This window comes from Anolis sagrei, chromosome 10, assembly GCF_037176765.1.
Source record: "Anolis sagrei isolate rAnoSag1 chromosome 10, rAnoSag1.mat, whole genome shotgun sequence".
Taxonomy (NCBI): domain Eukaryota; kingdom Metazoa; phylum Chordata; class Lepidosauria; order Squamata; family Dactyloidae; genus Anolis; species Anolis sagrei.
This window is the reverse complement of record NC_090030.1, coordinates 9,892,227-9,913,101: the sequence shown is the minus strand read 5'-3', so window position 1 is coordinate 9,913,101 and position 20,875 is coordinate 9,892,227. Positions and strand designations below refer to the sequence as shown.

Sequence of the window (20,875 nt, the reverse complement as noted above, 5' to 3'; positions counted from 1 at the left end):
TCATGCCAAGTTTGGGCCAGATCCATCATTGTTTGAGTACACAGTGCTTTCTGGATGTAGATGAACTACAACTCCAAAACTCAAGGTGAATGCCCACCAAACCCTTCCAGTATTTTCTGTTGGTCATGGAAGTGCTGTGTGCCAAGTTTGGTTCAATTTCATCAGTGGTAGAGTTCAGAATGCTCTTTGATTGTAGGTGAACTATAAATCCCAAAAACTGCAACTCCCAAATGTCAATGTCTATTTTTCCCAAACTCCACCAGTGTTCACATTTGACCATATTGGGGATTCATACCAAGTTTGGTCGAGATGCATCATTGTTTGAGTCCACAGTGCTCTCTGGATGTAGGTGAACTACAACTCCAAAACTCAACGTCAATGCACACCAAAACCCTCCTGTATTTTCTGTCTGTCATGGGAGTTCTGTATGCCAAGTTTGGTTCAATTCCATTGTTGGTGGAGTTCAGAATGCTCTTTGACTGTAGGTGAACTATAAATCCCAGCAACTACAACTCCCAAATGGCAAAATCAATTCTCGCCAACCCCATCAGTATTCAGATTTGGGTGTATTGGGTATTTGTGCCAAATTTGGTCCAGTGAATGAAAATACATCCTGTATATGAGATATTTATATTATCATTTATAATAGTAGCACAATTATAGTTATGAAGTAGCATCAAAAATAATTTTATGATTGGGGGTCAGCACAACATGAGGAACTGTATGAAGGGGTCGTGGCATTAGGAAGGTTGAGAAACACTGTTATAGGTCATCCTTGAAACATAAATACACTGGAGATGACAAGGATTGAAATTAGGGCAGTCTCCGTATTGCTGTCCTATGTCCTCTTCCCCATGGAAATGGTTAACATACCTAGTGAAACTATACTGGGTTTCAGTAAATAGGTTATAGGTTTCTTGCCACCTTAACCTCTTCTAGTTGGCCAGGTTGGTCTTTGGAGCAAATAATGAGCAGTGGAAGGGTGCTTTATGTCATTCTTGCTGCAAAGTGGCTTCCTAGGAATGGCCTAGGGAGATTCTATGTACTGCTATGGCATACTTGTCTTCCTTGGCTAAGTATGCTTACACCCGCCCCAACATACGTGCTACCCACCAGTTGCACGGCATGATGACCCGGCAGATGACCCGCCCCCCTCCGTAACAGTAAGGGTAGGGGTAATAGCCCAGCAAAGGCTCACAGACCCGCTGGCAGTATCGATGGGCACGGCGGCACTGGGCACAGCAGTAGCCCCTCTCATCCCACAGCGGGTGGAACTCCAGCCCGTTCTCCGTCTGGAAAACGAAAAAGGAGAAATGAGGCACCGATTCCTGATCTTGCTTCCAGGAATACAATAGATCTAGGCCAATGCCCAAGGCAGGAATGCACAGCTGACATACTGGAGCAATCCTACTTTGGACTATAGGACTCTGGGCAGCTTTGAGGTAACTGGGTACAAACACATGGCTCCTTTATTTGCAACAAGCATCTATGCTTGGCATTGCGAGGGTGTCAGAGGGGCTGCTACCCCCCCCCCCTGCTTTCATCCCTTGTTTCTCTTTCTCTCCCCTCATACCTTTTCCCCTTTCCTTTCTTTTCCTTCCTTTCCTCGTTCTTTCTTGTCACTCCCTCATTCATTCCCTTCTTTTCTTTCCCTTCCCCCTTTTCTCCCTTTCTCCCTTCTCCAGCTCTGTGAGGGCAACCTGGCTCTCTTTAGGGCTCTTTCATTCCTTCCCCTTCATACACATGCCATCTTTCTTCCCTAGTGACATCGCAGTGGGCCACTCGACCTAGAAACAGCCTTTCCAACAAGGGCCACTCTACCTAGCAACTCCTATCACAGCGAGGGCCACTCCACTTTGCAACAGCCATTCCAGTGAGGGCCACTCCACCTAGCAACAGTGATTACAGTGAGGGCCACTCCACGTAGCAGCAGCCATTCCAGTGAGGGCCACTTCACCTAGCAACAACCACTTCAGTGCGGGCCACCCTACCTAGTAACAGCCATTCCAAAGAGGGCCACTCCAGCTAGCAACAGCTACTCCAGCAACGGTCCCTCCACCTATCAATAGTCACTCTAGTGAGGGCCACACCACCTAGCAATAGCCATTCCAGTGAGGGCCACTCCACCAAGTAGCAGCTACTCCAGTGAGGGCCACTTCACTAGCAACAGCCACTCCAGCGCCCTCACTGGTTAAGTGATAAAGCTCCCAGAGCCACCAAAAAAAACAAAACGTTCCATGTTATTAGCATTAATTTAACACAATTAGAACTTCCATAGCCATTTTGTCATTGACAATGATTGTTTGAGGGCCACTGTACTTAGCAACAGCCATTCCAGAGAGGGCCAACCCACCAAGCAACAGCCTATATGGTACAGACAGGCATATTTAGATTATCTTTCTATCTTTCTATCTTTCTATCTTTCTATCTTTCTATCTTTCTATCTTTCTATCTTTCTATCTTTCTATCTTTCTATCTTTCTATCTTTCTATCTTTCTATCTTTCTATCTTTCTATCTTTCTATCTATCTATCTATCTATCTATCTATCTATCCATCTATCCATCTATCTATCCATCCATCCATCCATCCATCCATCTATCTATGAAGCTCCCTGTCTATTCTAATTGTGCAATGCTTTAAAGCAGTTTTTCCCCCAACCTGGCGCCTGGCATTACTTTCCAAGGTGGTGGTGGTGGTGGTGGTAAGCAAACAGGCAGGGAATTGGGGCTGTACCGAAAGGCACGCTTGATATCTTCTCCCTTTGAAGCTCAACCCAGAGCTCAGTGCTACCTGCGGACTGTTTATTTCCTGGCAGAGACTCACGTAGTCGTTCACTGGGAAGTCCTCCTGCGTGAGCTGCCGAGCCTGACGCCTCTTGCCGGATTTCTCTCTTTCCTTTTCTTCTTGATGACCTTCAGTCGGCTTTTGCTTGCCTGTTGGGAACCCATTCTCCACCTCGCCTTCGTTTTCAAAGTCAAAGACTTCTGTCTCTAAAATCGAGATTTTTTTCCACAGCTGAGTGAATGAGAAGATTGTACAGCAATAATAGAAGTCCAAGTCAGAATGACCCATAATAAAAGATTTGGGACAATCTAGACGAAAAACCAAATTCTTGGACTATACCCCCCCCAAAAAACCTATTATGGACCTCAGCACACTAGAGAATGAATCCACTTAAAATCCGGTTTCCGCCTCTTGCAGAATTCTGGGATTTGTAGTTTAGGGAGGAGACTTTAACAGCCTCACTAAACTACGAACTCCAGAATTTTTCCGGAGGCAAAAACCGGATTCAAAGTGGATTCATTCTCTAGTGTGATGAGGTGCTTAGTCAGTTTACGAAAGTAACTCACAAAATTTCCTACCCAGCGGTAGCTTTAGAAAAGTAACTTTTCTAAATCCTGGCTTGGCATCAATGTGAAAGTGATGGAGAATGCTTTACCTTTCAACAAGGCTGGGTGCATCCAATACACAGTTACATTTTCGCAAAATTCCAAAATCCTGGAATTCTTCAGGAAATCTTTGTTTTCAACCGGTTTCTCCCCTGGAACCCAGACTACAGACTGCTCGAAATAAGTTGATGTTGTTTTCTCTTCCTGCAAAGGAAATGAAATAGCCTTGCACTTTATTTGCAATTTCAGAGAGTGGCATTTCACCAGCTTTTCGTTTCCAGGCTGAAATTCTGTGTTTTCTGGACAAATACGCCTCACTTTGCATCCAAAGCTGAACATGCACCGTTTCTCACTTGGGTTCAGAAAAAAAATGGGTAGATATCCTTTTGACAGATGAAGGCAAACCCAATTAAAACTTGTGCGCCAGCTGCGCCCGTACCTTGGGAAGTCGGATCTGGCCACAGTGGTCCACGCTCTTGTTACATCCCGAATAGATTACTGCAATGCACTCTACATGGGGTTGCCTTTGAAGACTGTTCAGAAACTTCAATTAGTCCAGCGGGCGGCAGCCAGATTACTCACCGGAGCATCATACAGGGAGCATACCACCCCTCTGTTGTGTCAGCTCCACTGGCTGCCGATCCAATTCCGAGCACAATTCAAAGTGCTGGTTTTGACCTACAAAACCCTATACGGTTCCGGCCCAGCGTATCTGTCCGAACGCATCTCCCTCTACGTCCTGCCTCGGAGTTTAAGATCTTCTGGGGAGGCCCTGCTCTCAGCCCCACCTCTATCATAAGTGAGATTGGCGGGGACAAGGAGCAGGGCCTTCTCGGTGGTGACCCCTCACCTGTGGAATTCACTCCCCGGGGAAATTAGGTCATCGACATCCCTCCTTTCCTTTAGAAGGAAATTAAAAACATCTGTCCGAACGTATCTGTCCGAACGCATCTCCCTCTACGTCCCGCCTTGGAGTTTAAGATCTTCTGGGGAGGCCCTGCTCTCGGCTCCGCCTCTATCACAAGTGAGATTGGCGGGGACGAGGAGCAGGGCCTTCTTGACGGTGACCCCTAACCTGTGGAACTCACTCCCCTGGGAAATTAGGTCATCGACATCCCTCCTTTCCTTTAGAAGGAAATTAAAAACATGGATTTGGGACCAGGCGTTTGGGTAATCTGGCAGACAGATAAAGGACAATGACGACTAGAACTGATAGGAATTGACAATGTGGAATGAATTCTGAGTTGGCGAACGTTGAGCATGAGATTGGTTTTATTGATTGTGATATATAACTAATTGTTTTAACTGTTTAAAACTGTTATAAGTGTTGTTTATATATGTTTATTTGTACTATTGTGTATGTCAAGACCCAGGCGGACCAACGAGGCGAAACAGCAGCTTAAGGGTTAACAAAAGGTGTTTCATGGCAAATTAACAAGTCAAATGACTCTTATCAGCAGAGCTTGTAAACAAAAGAGCCTGCAGCTTGCAGGAATGTAAACAAGGCAGCAACCCAGGCAGTCTGGGCAGAAAAAAGGAAACTGAAGTAAAACAGACAAACAGTTCGTCGTAAGAATGGAATACAGGCAGTTCAAAAATCACAAAGCAAAAAGCAGTATGAGGAACGGTCCGAAGTCCACGCAGGAGACAGGCAGAATCGCAGAATAGTCAAGACGGTCCAAGGTCAGGGCAGGAGACAAGACTCACAGTTCCAAGGCAGGCAAAGTAGTCAGCACGGTCACGGAAACACGATTCTCGATGCAAGGACTCAAGGCAAGAGTTAACAGCAGAATGCACAGGTACACAACACTTTGAACTCTGCAACATGATGGACCCAAGGCTACTCCTTAAATCCCATCAGAATCACTAGATTCGCTTCCAGGTGCATCCAGTTCCACAGGTGAACTGCGTTCCCTCCATTGTTGCCAGTCTGCACTCAGGGCTGCATCCTGAGAAGCAGTATCTGAAACCCATGGGTCTGTGAATCCTTGGAACTCATCACTGGAGGTTGAAGCATTAATCACATCCTGAACCTCCTGGACCCTAGTCCAGTCAAGCTCTTCATCATCACTTTCAGACCCGTAGCTATCTGCTATCTCTTTAAGACGCTTGGAAATTGATTCCTCATCGCTATCTGAACTGCGTGCTACTCGCTTTACACCACGGTAATCCTCCATCTCCATCTCTTCATGAGTAAACCCCTGAAACTCTTCCCCATCACTAGATTCTAGGAACATGTCCCTAATGTGCTTCAGCTGCTGTGGAACTCACTCCCCGGGGAAATTAGGTCATCGACATCCCCGATGCTAGCCTCGTTTCCTCCTACTAGCACTAGTAGATACATGAGGCACACGCTGACTTACAACAGTGTAGGCATCGAATTGTGCCTTTTATAAGCCGCCCTGAGTTCCCCCTCGGGGGTTGAGAAGGGCAGGGTAGAAATATGCGAAATAAATAAATAAATAATAAATCAGCGTGGCATCTGTAAATACGAATTAGCCAATGCAAATTATATGCACATTTGTGCCTCCTTCAGCCTTCTTTCTTTTGATAATATACTTCCTCTCTTTAGGTAAAGTGCAATTCCTGCTTTTAGGATCCTTCCCATTCATATCTTAGAAATGTTATCCGTTGACCAAAATCTATACACATAATAAAGTGAAAAATGTATGTGTGTCTGTGGCTGGGGTGCCCACTTCCACAGACAGGCTCCCACGTCCACAATCAGCTTTAACCCACAGTGCTGAGGAGCCACCAAAAGCCCTCCCTCCAATGACATTTCAGGTTATAGTGAGCACCATGAACATGTAGCCCAACCCCTGCCATGTCCTCCCCAAACACCATACTGCCCACCACCTAAGGAATGCTTTCATTCGGGGACAATTTCATCCTACATTTTATGTGATTCCTCCTTCATAGACACCTCAGTGTTTCTTACTTTTGCCATTGGTGTGTAATTTGCATGATCCCGCCCACTGCCCCTCCCATAACCTTTTCCTTTTCTTTTCAAGTCTATCTGCACAACAAACAGAGCAGACCTAATCAGCAACTAAACATGCTGGAGATGTTTGGGGGATTGATTCCACATGATGGAAGTTGTAGTTTACCCTGCATCAAAGGAGGACTATGACCCCCACTGACAATGGACCTGGACCACATTTGGCTCACAGAACCCTCATGACTACAGAAAAATACTGGAGAGGTTTGCGGGGGCGGGGTGTGGGGATTCACCTTGATTTATAGCCATTGTAGGCACTGGGATTTATAGTTCACCTGCAATCAAAGTAATATAATATAATATATAAAAACATGACTTCTTCGAATAACTCTAGGTAGTAAGGATATAAAGAGAAGAGGGTCTTTGGATCCATGCATTCGTTTTGAGAAATCAGAAATAGAACCTGGATGCAATTTCAGACTGCTCTCTCCACTAGACTAAATTTGGACCAATTTCAAAGTTAAAACTGATTCCGTCTGGACAGGTTCAGCTAGGCCTTAGTTCGGCATTTAACAAAATATGCCGAGCATGTCTGTTGTTGCATTTGAAAGTGAACGGGATTACTTTCTCTGTACTTTCTGCGCTGTTCTAATCTCTGACAGATCTATCTGGTTTGATTGAATCCACGTTTCTCTGCAAACCTCAGGCTCCTCCATTTCAATGTCAGATGTTTCCGGTATCCCTTTCATTTGGCTCCTGATGAAGCACTTTGGATCTCCGCTGAAAAAGATGCCAGTGATTCCCTGTTGGAGCAAAAGATAGTCAGGTGAAGGCGTGATGAAAGGAGAACAGGCCTGCAGTCATATGGTCATAACTAAATTCAGAACATCATGCACCATTTTCATGATCAGTAAAGAGAACTTATATTGGCAGAGATAGCAGCAAAGGCAGAGTTTTCTTCGGCTGCAAAGCACACACAACTCTGCTCTTTGAGACCAGACTGCCTGAGGCAGTTGCTTCAGTCTGCTTTAGACAATTGCCAACCCTGGACAGCTATACTTACATTTTTAAAGTCATGTATTTCCAAGACTTCCTCGCTGCCCTTTCCAGTTTGGAAGATCTCTGTCCCGGCAAGAGGATCTATCTTCATGAATATTTGTTGCCGTTCCCCATTGCTGAAAAAGGTGTGTTCCATATCATAGACCTGAAACAATAAATTGAAGAGAGCACAGAAGCTCTTTTCGGTCTTTGTGTTTTTCTGAACTTGGAAAAGTTACTTTTTTGGGCAATACCTACAAATCCCTCACCCAGCATGGTCACTGCCCACTAGGTAAGGTAAAGGTAGTCCCCTGACATTAAGTCCAGTCATGTCTGACTCTGGGGTGTGGTGCTCATCTCCATTTCTAAGCCGAAGAGCCGGCGTTGTCCGTAGACACCTCCAAGGTCATGTGGCCGGCATGACTGCATGGAGCACCGTTACCTTCCCGCCGGAGCGGTACCTATTGATCTACTCACATTTGCATGTTTTCGAACTGCTAGGTTGGCAGAAGCTAGGGCTGACAGCGGAAGCTCACGCTGCTCCCCGGAATCGAACCTGCGACCTTTCGATCAACAAGCTCAGCAGCTCAGTGCTTTAACCCACTGCGCCGCCGGGGGCTTCTCACTGCCCACTAGGCTTGTGCATTTCAGCTGAACCTTGATCTGTTCCTGCAGGCCAGATACCAGTAGACCTCCATATCCGTTTTCGAATGGCTCCTGAACAAGGTTGGGTAGCCAGATAGCTGTTTTCAGTTCGTAGTTGAAAAATCCAGCTAGATCTGACCAGAGGTTTAGCACAGCTGGTAAATCATCAGCAATTATAAGATCTATCAACCAAAAGGTTGCAAGTTTGAAACCTTGGGTTGGCATGAGCTGCCAATTGTCAGCTTAGATCATTGTTTACCTAAGTAATTTGAAAACAGCTTAGCTGTGATGAGAGAAAATAGGCACCGCTAAAAGCGAGGGAGGTGTTTTATGACGCCATAAAGAAAAAAGATCAAAAAATGCTGGACAACCAAAAGGAAGGAGGAAGTCCTGATGGCTCTTCATCATAGAGGATAGAGCAACAGCACCCCTTGGGACTCGAGCCCAACCTTGCATGCACCTCCTTCTGTTCTGTTCTGTCTGTGTATTGTCTATACAAAGCGGCATTTAATGTTTGCCGTGTATGCGTACTGTGATCTGCCCTGAGTCCCCTTCGAGGTGAGAAGGGTGGAATATAAATAAATAAATAAATAAATAATAATAATAATAATTATTATTGGCAGCAATGGGGAACTTACAAAGCTCCCCTTTTTTATTCCTGGGATCCTTTTTTTCCACCAAGGGAACCTGGGTGACAGCAACAGGATTAAAGAGGCACTCTATCCAGTCCATTATGGGGGGAGGGGACTTCCCACAGGCTCACCTTCCATATCCTACAATAACACCTGGATTAAAAGCATTAAAGATACCACTCTTTCTGCGATCCTTTCCTTTCTGTCTGGGTTTAATGCTTCATTAAAGCTGTTTCTTTCTACTCTGGAGGAGACAGCTGCTATAGGCACTCCATGCGTGCACACTCTCTCCCGACACACAGCTTTCCAAGACTTTTTAAGGAGGCTCAGGGAAGGAGAGCGTTGTCCTGGAGTTATCTACCCTGGGCTTCCTTAAAACAGCCCTCTTTTTTGCTCTACTGCAGGAGAGATGGAGGGAGAGAGGGAGGGAAGGAAGGAGAAGAAAGAAAGAAAGAAAGAAAGAAAGAAAGAAAAAAAGAAAGAAGGAAGGACGGAAGGAAGGAAAGAAAGGGTGAGTGAGTGAGTGAGTGAGTGAAGGAATGAAGGAAGGAAGGAGGGAAGGAAGGAGAAAGAAAGAAAGAAAGAAAGAGGGAGGGAAGGAAGGAAGGAAGGAAAGAGAGGGAGGAAAGGAAAGAATGAAAGAAAGAAAGAAAAGAAAAGAAAAGAAAGAGGGAGGGAGGGAGGAGGTTTAGTAGTATGATAGCTGGGACCCAGTGCTGTTTGTGCTAGGAAGAAAGGAAGGAAGAAAGGAAGGAAGGAGAGGGAGAGAGAGAAGGAGGCAGAGAGGGAGGGAAGGAAGGAAGGAAGGAAGGAAGGAAGGAAGGAAGGAAGGAAGGAGAGAAGGAGGGAGGGAGAGAGGGAAGGAAGGAAGGAAGGGAGGAAGGAAGGAAAAAGGAGGAGGGTGGGATGGAGAGAGGGAGGGCAGGAAGGAAGGAAGGAAGGAAGGAAGGAAGGAAGGAAGGAAGGACTAATTCCCTCCCCTAATTTAACTACCATTCTTGTCTGTTTTTGGATCTCCACACACAGCGGCTTGGTGGACTGACCGCTTGCATGAGATGTGCCTTTGGAGGAATACTAATGGCCACAAGTCAGATTTCAAAAGTATCATATTGATACCTTTTTAAGGAAACCCTTAGCAATATATGCATTTGTAGTTTCAATGAAGACACTCTGGAAAATTCATACTACGGAACATATAAGATGAGGTCCCAGAAAGGACTGGCGGGCTGCCTTGCCAGACTCTCTCCAAGAACAAGCTGTGCTTTGCATCAGGCAGAGTGGCATCTGAAGATGTTATTGGGAGAAAATTCCAACCTTCACTCGGGGAATTATTTTTCTTTTGACTTTGGCTAAAGATCCCATTTGGAACTTTTTTTCCAAGAGGGAGAGATCCTTCACTGTTGAGGTAGAGTATTGGCTGACATTACAATATCCCGCAGTAGTTTTTCCCAAACCAACCTCACTCCATCACCCCTAGACTGCACAGCCATTTCTCTGTAAAAGGAAGAGATAATGGGAGTTATTATAGAATAATAAAGTTAGAAGGGACCCAAGGGCCATCCAGTCCAACCCCATTCTGCTGACAGATGGCCACTCAGCCTCTGTAAATTGCTGTGGATGAGTCTGTTTAAATTGAGCAAAGCTGATACAGAGAAAGCAAGTCTTTCAGAAAGTTGGTGGTTTTTGAAAAATATATTTTTTACACCCAATAGTAAGGCGGAGCTGTTTATCTCATCACACCCACACACCTCTTCGAGGGTTGCAAGTGTTTGCCCAAGGCCAGCTTCCTTTGACTAAGGAACTGAACATATATAATATTTCTGTGATACATAATTTATTTGGATCTCTGATTTTTTTTTCTTTTTCTTCTGGATTACAACTCTCCGAAACTCTCAGCGCAGCCCTTGGCAACCTCCCCAAACTGCTTGCATTTTTCATACACTGCACATTCCTTAGAGGAGACAGGAGAAGGTGCGGGGAGATGCCTCCTTTCAGACGCTGGAATCTGAGATTTGACTTAGACCAGCTAGGATTTGCCAGGCTAAACTTTCCCGGTCTGTTTGGCCCTCATTTATCCTCCCTGAATCTTAAAATCAGTGTCAAAAGGCTGAAATCACTACCTTGGGAAACCTCTGGGGTTATTTTTCTGTTCCCAGGATAGCTTTTCCTAATGGAGACCATCTCAATATCTCATTATATACACCTGTATTCACTCCTTTCATATCTGAATTATTGGCAGCAACAAAGCATTCATTTACTGGCTCGACTTTCTTTGACAGTCAATTTTTGTTCATTGATGCACAAGGTGAGCAGGTATATTTGGGGCTGAGAAGCAGATGCAAAAGAAAGGCTGGTGTTTCCATATTCTTCCCTTCTTTCTCTCAGACAAATACTACTCAGCTTTCCTTGCATACAGTTCCTGGGAGAACCTGCTTGTCTCCTTAGCTCTTGGCAATTAGGTGATGGGTGCTATACAGGACATCCGTAGGGATACAAAGGTGCTTGTTTATAAAGTTATTGTCCTCCCAACCCTGCTATACGCCTGTGAAACATGGACTGTCTACAGACGTCACACTCCTGGAACGATTCCATCAGCGCTGCCTCTGAAAAATCCTGCAAATCTCTTGGGAAGACAAGTGGACAAACGTCAGCGTGCTGGAAGAAGCAAAGACCACCAGCATTGAAGTGATGGTCCTCCGTCATCAACTCCGCTGGACCAGCCACATTGTCCAGATGCCCAACCACCGTCTCCCAAAACAGTTGCTATACTCTGAACTCAAGAACGGAAAATGGAATGTTGGAGGACAGGAAAAGAGATGTAAAAATGGGCTCAAAGCCAACCTTAAAAACTCTGGTATAGACACTGAGAACTGGGAAGGCCTGGCCCTTGAGTGCTCCAGCTGGAGGTCAGCTGTGACCAGCAGTGCTGTAGAATTTGAAGTGGCACGAATGGAGGGCGAAAGAGAAAAATGTGCCAGGAGGAAGGCGCGTCAAGCCAACCCCAACCGGGACCGCCTTCCACCTGAAACCAATGCCCTCACTGTGGGAGAAGATTCATATCAAGAATAGGGCCCCACAGTCACCTATGGACCCACCGCCAGTACACCGATCTTGGAAGATTATCCTACTCGGACAATGAGGGATTGCCTAAGTAAAGTAAGTAATAAGTAACTCCAGAGCAGGGCACCTCTGCCCTTAAAATACCACACCAGCTTGTTAAAATCAGCAAGCAGTTTACTAAAGAATAAATGTAGACAAAGCAGTAAAAATGGTAAAAAAACAATATAGTCCCAATATAAAGAATAGTCCACGAACTTCAAGGCATAAGGTGACCCATGAGATTCAAAGGTACAAAACTGATAGAACAAGGCAGCATGAAAATCCAATACACAGATCAGGAGCCTGGCAAAACTTTGTACATGAAACTAGGAACACTTGGAAACAAGTTGTTGTTCATTCATTCAGTCGTCTCCGACTCTTCGTGACCTCATGGACCAGCCCACGCCAGATCTCCCTGTCGGCCATTACCACCCCCAGCTCCCTCAAGGTCAGTCCAGTCACTTCAAGGATGCCATCCATCCGTCTTGCCCTTGGTCGGCCCCTCTTCCTTTTGCCTTCCACTTTCCCCAGCATAATTGTCTTCTCTAGGCTTTCCTGTCTCCTCATGATGTGGCCAAAGTACTTCAACTTTGTCTCTCGTCTCCTTCCCTCCAATGAGCAGTCGGGCTTTATTTCCTGGAGGATGGACTGGTTGGATCTTCTCGCAGTCCAAGGCACTCTCAGCACTTTCCTCCAACACCACAGCTCAAAAGAATCGATCTTCCTTCGCTCAGCCTTCCCTAAGGTCCAGCTCTCACATCCGTAGGTGACTACAGGGAATACAATGGCTTTGACTAGGTGGATCTTTGTTGCCAGTCTGATGTCTCTACTCTTTACTATTTTATCGAGACTGGACATTGCTCTCCTCCCAAGAAGGAAGCGTCTTCTGATTTCCTGGCCACAGTCTGCATCTGCAGCAATCTTTGCACCTAGAAATACAAAGTCTGTCACGGCCTCCACGGTTTCTCCCTCTATTTTCCAGTTGTCAATCATTCTTGTTGCCATAATCTTGGTTTTTTTGACGTTTAGCTGCAAACAAGACCGTCATGAAATTCCAACATTGATGAGACTGAGGCAATTATTTCCCTTGTATCAATATAAAGCTTTTCCTGACCCCAGAACTGAAAGGAAAGTATTTCTCTTGCCCTTACAACCAGATAAGGGTTTCTTATCTCTCTTTTCTTGCAAATTAATTGACTTTCCTTGTGCCTGAGAACTATGCCTCTGTTTACAAAAGTCTTCCTTTCTTTACTCTCATTAAATTGATGATTCATCTTCAGAAGAAAGTTTCTCAGAGAAAGACTGTTGAGGGCCTTTCCAGGAATGTGACCTTGTGAATCTTCACGAGACCCCTAGGCCCTCTCATCTCGCTTAACTCAGGCCCAGGCAAACCCTCATCCCCATTGACAACAGACCCAGGTCCAGAAAACCCTTCATCTCCATTCCCATCATGAACATCAGACACAATCACAGGCTGAACTACAACAATAGGTTTCTTATTCCAGATGCATGGAAAATTCTCAGCATCTTCATCAAGATGCCAAGGTTTCAAGGAAGATCATGCTGGAATGTGTCCAGAGGAGAGCGACTAAAATGATCAAGGGCCTGGAGAACAAGCCCTATGAGGAGCGGCTTAAGGAGCTGGGCATGTTTAGCCTGAAGAAGAGAAGGCTGAGAGGAGATATAATAGCCATCTATAAATATGTGAGAGGAAGCCACAGGGAGGAGGAAGCAAGCTTGTTTTCTGCTTCCTTGGAGACTAGGACGCAGAACAATGGCTTCAAACTACAAGAGAGGAGATTCCATCTGAACACGAGGAAGAACTTCCTGACTGTGAGAGCCGTTCAGCAGTGGAACTCTCTGCCCCGGAGTGTGGTGGAGGCTCCTCCTTTGGAAGCTTTTAAACAGAGGCTGGATGGCCATCTGTCAGGGGTGATTTGAATGCAATATTCCTCCTTCTTGGCAGAATGGGGTTGGACTGGATGGCCCATGAGGTCTCTTCCAACTCTTTGTTTCTATGATTCTATGATTCTATGTTATCATAATAACAATGGTTTTCATGTCACACTGGCCACTCCACCCCACTCCTGAACAGGAGAGGGATCAGATCCAAATATTTTTTTTTCTACCTGACCCAAAGGCTAAGATATTTTCCTTCCAGCATATAAAGAAACCTACTGGATTGGAAATGGCATATTATTTCATCAACGACCAAGCTAAGGCTTCAAGGAAGATCATCTTGCCTTTCGGAAAAGTGTGATTCATAACAATGTTTTTCATGTGCACACTGGTCACTCCACCCCACTCCTGAAAAGGAGAGGGATCAGACCAATTTTTTTTTGCCTAACCCAAAGGATAAGATGCCTTTTTCCCCACCATATAAAGAAGCCTACTGGATTGGTAATGGGATATTATTTTGCTGGCAATGGGGCAGCAGGACAACCTGGAGCAAGTTTTCTAAGGTAAAGGTAAAGGTAAAGGTAAAGGTAAAGGTAAAGGTAAAGGTAAAGGTAAAGGTAAAGGTAAAGGTAAAGGTAAAGGTAAAGGTAAAGGTAAAGGTAAAGGTAAAGGTAAAGGTAAAGGTAAAGGTAAAGGTAAAGGTAAAGGTAAAGGTAAAGGTAAAGGTAAAGGTAAAGGTAAAGGTAAAGGTAAAGGTAAAGGTAAAGGTAAAGGTAAAGGTAAAGGTAAAGGTAAAGGTAAAGGTAAAGGTAAAGGTAAAGGTAAAGGTAAAGGTAAAGGTAAAGGTAAAGGTAAAGGTAAAGGTAAAGGTAAAGGTAAAGGTAAAGGTAAAGGTAAAGGTAAAGGTAAAGGTAAAGGTAAAGGTAAAGGTAAAGGTAAAGGTAAAGGTAAAGGTAAAGGTAAAGGTAAAGGTAAAGGTAAAGGTAAAGGTAAAGGTAAAGGTAAAGGTAAAGGTAAAGGTAAAGGTAAAGGTAAAGGTAAAGGTAAAGGTAAAGGTAAAGGTAAAGGTAAAGGTAAAGGTAAAGGTAAAGGTAAAGGTAAAGGTAAAGGTAAAGGTAAAGGTAAAGGTAAAGGTAAAGGTAAAGGTAAAGGTAAAGGTAAAGGTTTTCCCCTGACACGAAGTCCAGTCGTGTCCGACTCTGGGAGTTGGTGCTCATCTCAATTCCTAAGTCGAAGAGCCATCATTGTCCATAGACACCTCCAAGGTGATGCGGCCAGCATGACTGCATGGAGCACCATTACTTGCATGGAGCAAGTTTTCTAGTTGTTGTTATATCTGTTTTCCTGGTTGTTGTTGGACTGTAACCAGCCCTGGCCAGGACGGCCAATGAAGAAAGATGATGGCCCTTGCAGCCCAGCAACACCTGGAGAAGGAGCACATTTTCCATTGCAGACTTCACAGGATTTCAGGCACACACAGGTGTGTCTTTCACCAGGCAGGGTGCTCAAGAGAAATGGCCATGGCAGGAGGCAAACAGTTGATGCCCGAGGTAATTATCTCACACTTCCTAATGGTGGAGCCACCACTGCAGGAGTTACAATGAATGACACGCCTTTGGATTTGAATGGTGTTTGGCCTCTATGCGCTGCCTCCTGTGTGACGGTGGGCTTCTGGCAAAGGGGCCAACGGCAGATGTGGGCTGTGGGTGAACCCCAGGAAAAAGCACAGGGCCTCTTCTGCATGCTTGCTTATTGACAGAAGGAGGGAGGCTGTTTTCTTTTCGGGATGTTTGTTCTCCTCGTCTTTATTTGGGTTTGCAAGAAAACTGGCATCGCCTTTGCAATCAGACCCTGGTGTAGCTTTGTTTTTCCTGGCAGGAAACGGAGGGCTGGACAAACTGTTGCTTTCTGATGTCAAGAGACGGAGGGAATGAAAAGAGAAGCCATGGCCCACAGTGCTTAGTGAACCAAAGGTTGGCAAACAAACTGGGGGCTTCCAGATGTGGTTGAATATCCACTCCTATCATTCCCAGCATTTTGCTTTGGATACGAATGATGGGAATGACATCTGGAGGCACCCAGAATTCCCCTGTTTTTGAGTGGGGGAATTCTAGACAAGAAACAATCAAGGCTAGCTAATCACTTCCCAATAAAGGATTCCCCCAGGCAGGAAGCAGACAGACCTTGAAAACTGTTTTGATTTTAGAGATTTTTAAATAATGGTAGCCAGATTTTGTTCATTTTCATGGTTTCCTCCTTTCTATTGAAATTGTCCACATGCTTGTAAGCAGCCAAGGAGTAAGCAGCCAGACCTTTAAACTGCAAGGCCATTAAATGGTAATCAAGCAGGACAGTAAATGTAGGGGTCTTCGAGACAGGCCCTATATCCCAGGATCTGATCTCAGGTTTTCTGTTTATCCCAGGTTATCTGGCAATGCAGACTCATATAATCTGGTTTAAAGCAGAAAGCCTGGGATCAGATCCTGGGATATAGGGTCTGTCTGGAAAAGCCCAAAGAGGAACACTAAAAAAAGAAAGAAGAAGTCCGGGCATGAAATAATCATGGCCATTAACGTCTCCCAACCAAGGATCCCCCAGGCAGCAATCAGCCAGGCTTTGCAGCTACAAGGCCATTAAATGCTAATCAAGCCTTCCAATTGCAACAATCATACTTTCCTCAAACAGACAAGAGTTCTTTTTCCCAACCTGGACATTATTCCACAGATATGTCAACCTCATTTTCCTAGTTTCCAACAGACCTCACAACTTCTGAAGATGCCTGCCATAGATGCAGGCAAAATGTCAGGAGTGAATGCTTCTGGAGCACAACCATACAGCCTGGAAAACTCACAGCAACTCAATTGCAAGTCTGGAGATAATTTTGTACAGGTGTCACATGGAATACAGGTCTTTCCAAGTCAATTGGCTCTAGAGACAGCTTCTTACTCCATCGATGCCTTCCTCACCTGTGTGTCTTTAAAAATATGTTGCTGGGCATGATAGGAGTTGCATGCCAACACTCCTGTTTTTTTCTGGGTTGGGAAATGGGATCTGTGGGCCTAAATCAAATTGCTAACCCCACACACCCATTGAATCAATGGCTAAATAACAAACCAGCATTTATGTAAATTCAGTCAGTTTGGTGGGTCTACTCTAATTGAGGCCAAGAATTGGATTTACTTCTTAAGACTTGCTGCGTGGCAAGAGGGTTGGATGTGCCTGGAATGAAAATGTATTCTCCAGATCTTGCTCCTGAATAGCGGGCGGCTGATTGCAAACAGATGTTTCGTCAGGTCAGACAATGAAGAAAGCAACGGCAGCAGCAAGCCAGACAGCTCCTGCCCGGCCCCAGCCTCCCCGCTGCCCCACAAACTGTCTCCCAGTTGGGCTGCCGCTCTGCCTGCGAGATGCTGTTGGAAGGAACTCTTGAAGTGCAAGGTGCAAAAAACAGAGCCTAGGAGGGACTAAGAAAGCAACAATGTCCAACTTCTGCATTCTGGAGTTACAGACATCTGACTTACAAACAACTCTTGGTTAAGAACGGGGCTGAAACTCCTGTGGCGCAATGGGTTAAACCAGTGTTTTTCAACCTTCCTAGTGCCGTGACCCCTTCATACAGTTCTTCATGTTGTGGTGACCCCCAACTATAACATTATTTTCGTTGCTACTTCATAAGTGAGATTTTGCTACTGTTATGAATCGCAATGTAAATATTTGATATGCAGGATGTATTTTCATTCACTGGACCACATTTGGCACATATACCTGATTCTCACAAATTTAAATACTAGTGGGATTGAGGGAGGGGGGATTGATTTTGTCATTTGGGAGTTGTAGTTGCTGGGATTTATAGTTCACCTACAATCAAAGAGCATTCTGAACTCCACCAACGATGGAACTGAACCAAACTTGGCACACAGAACTCCCATGACCAACAGAAAATACTGAAAAGGTTTGGTGGGCATTGACCTTGAGTTCTGGAGTTGTAGTTCAACTACATTCAGAGAGCACTGTGGACTCACACACAATGATGCATCTCGACCAAACTTGGCATGAATACCCAATATGTCCAAATGTGAACACTGTTGGAGTTTGGGAAAAATACACCTTGACATTTGGGAGTTGTAGTTGCTGGGATTTATAGTTCAGCTACAATCAGCTCCACCAATGAAGTCCACCAATGATGGAACTGAACCAAACTTGGCACGCAGAACTCCCACGACCCACAGAAAATACTGGAAGGGTTTGGTGGTCATTGACCTTGAGTTTTGGAATTGTAGTTCACCTCCATCCAGAGAGCACTGTGGACTCAAACAATAATGGATCTGGACCAAACTTGGCATGAATACTCAATATGCCCAAATATGAACACTAGTGGAGTTTGGGGGAAATAGACGACATTTGAGAGTTGTAGTTTTTGGGATTTATAGTTTACTTACAATCATTTTGAACCCCACCAACGATAGAACTGGGCCAAACTTCCCACACAGAACCCCCATGACCAATAGAAAATACTGTGTTTTCTAATGGTCTTTGGCGACCCCTCTGACACCCACTTCACGACCCCCCAGGGGTCCCAACTCCCAGGTTGAGCAACACTGGGTTAAACCTTTATGCCGGCAGGACTGCTGACTGACAGGTCAGTGGTTTCAATCTATAATTCATTATAGATTTATTTATTTATTTATTTATTATGATTGAATCTGGGAAGTGGGATGAGCTCCCATCTGTCAGCTCCAGCTTTCCATGCAGGGAAGGAAGCCTCCCACAGGATGGTAAAAAATCCAGGCATCCCCTGGGCAATGTCCTTGCAGACAGGCAATTGTCTCACACCAGAAGCGCCTTCCAGTTTCTCAAGTCACTCCTGATATGAAAAAAAATTATCACCATTATTTTGTGTGAATGTTGCCATTGGCCAGCTTGATTAGCATTGAATTGCCTTTCAGCTTCAAAGCCTGGCTGCTTCCTGCCTGGGAAGCCTCCTGCTGCAAGACGACCCAATGCTAATCAACCTAACCAATGGCAACATTCACACTCGCCTCAAAGAAACAAGAGTTCTTTCTCCCACCCTGGACATTATTCCACGGGAATATAGACCCCACTTGCCCAGTTTCCAACAGACCTCACAACCTCTGCCACATCTATGGCAGGCATAATCACAGGTTGTGATGTTTGTTAGGACTAAAGAACGAACAATGCTCAAAAACAGGGGAATTCCAGACAAGAAACAATCAGGGCCAGCTAATCACCTCCCAACAAAGGACTCCCCCAGAAAGGAAGCAGCCAAGCCTTTAAGCTGCAAGGCTATTCAGTGCTAATCAAGGCAATCAATTGCAGCATGACGCCTGCCATAGATGTGAGCGAAATGTCAGGAGAGAATGCTTCTGGAACATGGCCATATAGCCCAGAAAAACTCACAGCAACCTAGTACACTGGCTATGGAAGCCTGCCACATCTATGGCAGGCATTATCATGGGTGGTGAGGTTTGTTGGGAGTAAAGAATGAGCAATGCTCAAAAACAGGGGAATTCCAGACAAGAAACAATCAGGGCCAGCTAATCACCTCCCAACTAAGGATTCCCCCAGGCAGGAAGCAGCCAAGCCTTCAAGCTGTAAGGCTATTCAGTGCTAATCAAGGCAATCAATTGCAGCATGACGCCTGCCATAGATGTGAGTGAAATGTCAGGAGAGAACGCTTCTGGAACATGGTTGTACAGCCCGGAAAACTCACAGCAACCCAGTGACACTGGCCATGAAAGCCTGCCACATCTATGGCAGGCATTATCACTGGTTGTGATGTTTTTTAGGAGTAAAGAACAAACAATGCTCAAAAACAGGGGAATTCCAGACAAGAAACAATCAGGGCCAGCTAATCATCTCCCAAAAAAGGATTCCCTCAGGCAGGAAGCAGCCAAGCCTTGAAACTGCAAGGCTATTCAGTGCTAATCAAGGCAATCAATTGCAGCATGACGCCTGCCATAGATGTGAGTGAAATGTCAGGAGAGAACGCTTCTGGAACATGGCCGTACAGCCCAGAAAACTCACAGCAACCCAGTGACACTGGCCATGAAAGCCTTCAACAACAATATGATAGATTGCTTTTGGAGCAAAGAATTCATTATTAAGTCATAAAAGACAGAAGGCTCCAAATTTTCTTTAAAACTTCCCTTCAACGAATAACAAAGCACCCCTTTCCAAACCCAGCTAACGCAACATTGGACACATCTCGCTGCTTTAAGAGCCTCTTGGTCCTCTTTGCAGCAGGTATGTTGAAGTGCAAAATGCAGCCGGACGCGGCCGTGATCAATCACTCTGGAGAGCTGGCTTCTTCTCCCTTAATGTGGTGCCATAATGGGATTCCCACCCGCTTCTGGCCAGCTAATTGAAACAAAATGGAAAGTGCTTTCTCACAATTAATTCTGAGCCCAGCGCTGTGAAGGTGACGGAAAGCTTTGGTAGCCAAGAACTCATTACGAAAAAAAAAAAACCTCAACTCAAATAGAGAAGGCTGCAAACTTTCCTGAGCACCGCCTCGGATGCTCTCTCTCTATATTTTTAATTTCAAAGTAGAGATGATAGTTTGGAATAGGAGAGAGATTGAAAAAGAACGGCTCAAACGAATTGAGCGCGGAGCGTGCAACTTACTTTTTTGGCTGATGGGCTCAAAAAATAGTAGACTCCCAGAAATGTCAGAACGAGAGAGAGGACGAAGGTGCAGAGAAGCACCCAGCGGATCCGGTGCCGTTTGTACAGTTCCTTCCTGGCGTCGGATGCTTGTGCCTTATAATAGTTGGCAAAAAGGGCAAAAGGCGGAAATATAGAATTAGAAAAGGTTGATACACGGTATACAGTGCATGAAATAAAGTTGGTGATCTGGAAGTAATGAAAGGAGTAGGAGCCACACATAAGCCCAGCTTATAAAGAAGTAATTAAATGGCCCACTTACATCTAGTGCATAAAACTCCTGGGAGCTTTCCAGGGGATCTTTGGCCATGATGCTTGCTTCCCTTCCTTCGCAAAACCTCCTTCTGTGCCTTGTGCCGAGTGTGACTGCTGCGAGAGACCTCTGGGGCCGAGGTGGAGCCAGCCTTCCTTGGCTCAGAGTGTCTCAAAGAAGGAACGGCTTACCATTCCTAGGCTTGGAAAAGCAGGTAGCGAGTCCAGTGACTGTTATTGGTACCAATCTTTCAAAAATGTAACACTGGGGATATCGGAAAAAATTGAAGCAGAGAGT

General features: G+C 45.1%; 1 protein-coding gene across 1 annotated transcript; it reads right to left on the bottom strand.

Annotated features, from left to right (window-relative positions):
- Positions 1 to 564: 564 nt before the first annotated feature.
- Positions 565 to 20,720, bottom strand: TNMD (tenomodulin). The gene is made up of 7 exons (XM_060756384.2): positions 20,588 to 20,720; positions 20,287 to 20,421; positions 7,392 to 7,532; positions 7,030 to 7,131; positions 3,441 to 3,594; positions 2,825 to 2,991; positions 565 to 1,292 (listed from the first exon to the last, which is right to left on the bottom strand). The coding sequence occupies exons 1-7, from the start codon at positions 20,633 to 20,635 to the stop codon at positions 1,083 to 1,085; spliced, it is 957 nt and encodes a 318-aa protein (XP_060612367.2). The 5' UTR covers positions 20,636 to 20,720; the 3' UTR covers positions 565 to 1,082.
- Between the last annotated feature and the right edge of the window lie 155 nt (positions 20,721 to 20,875).

Coding starts and splice junctions, on each gene's coding strand:
- TNMD (XM_060756384.2), bottom strand. CDS start 20,635: ATGGCCAAAGATCCCCTGGAAAGCTCCCAGGAGTTTTATGCACTAGAT. Junction 7,533..20,286: donor TGAGCCCATCAGCCAAAAAA/GTAAGTTGCACG, acceptor TTATTGTTTCAG/GTCTATGATATGGAACACAC. Junction 1,293..2,824: donor ACTTCCCAGTGAACGACTAC/GTGAGTCTCTGC, acceptor TTCGTTTTCCAG/ACGGAGAACGGGCTGGAGTT.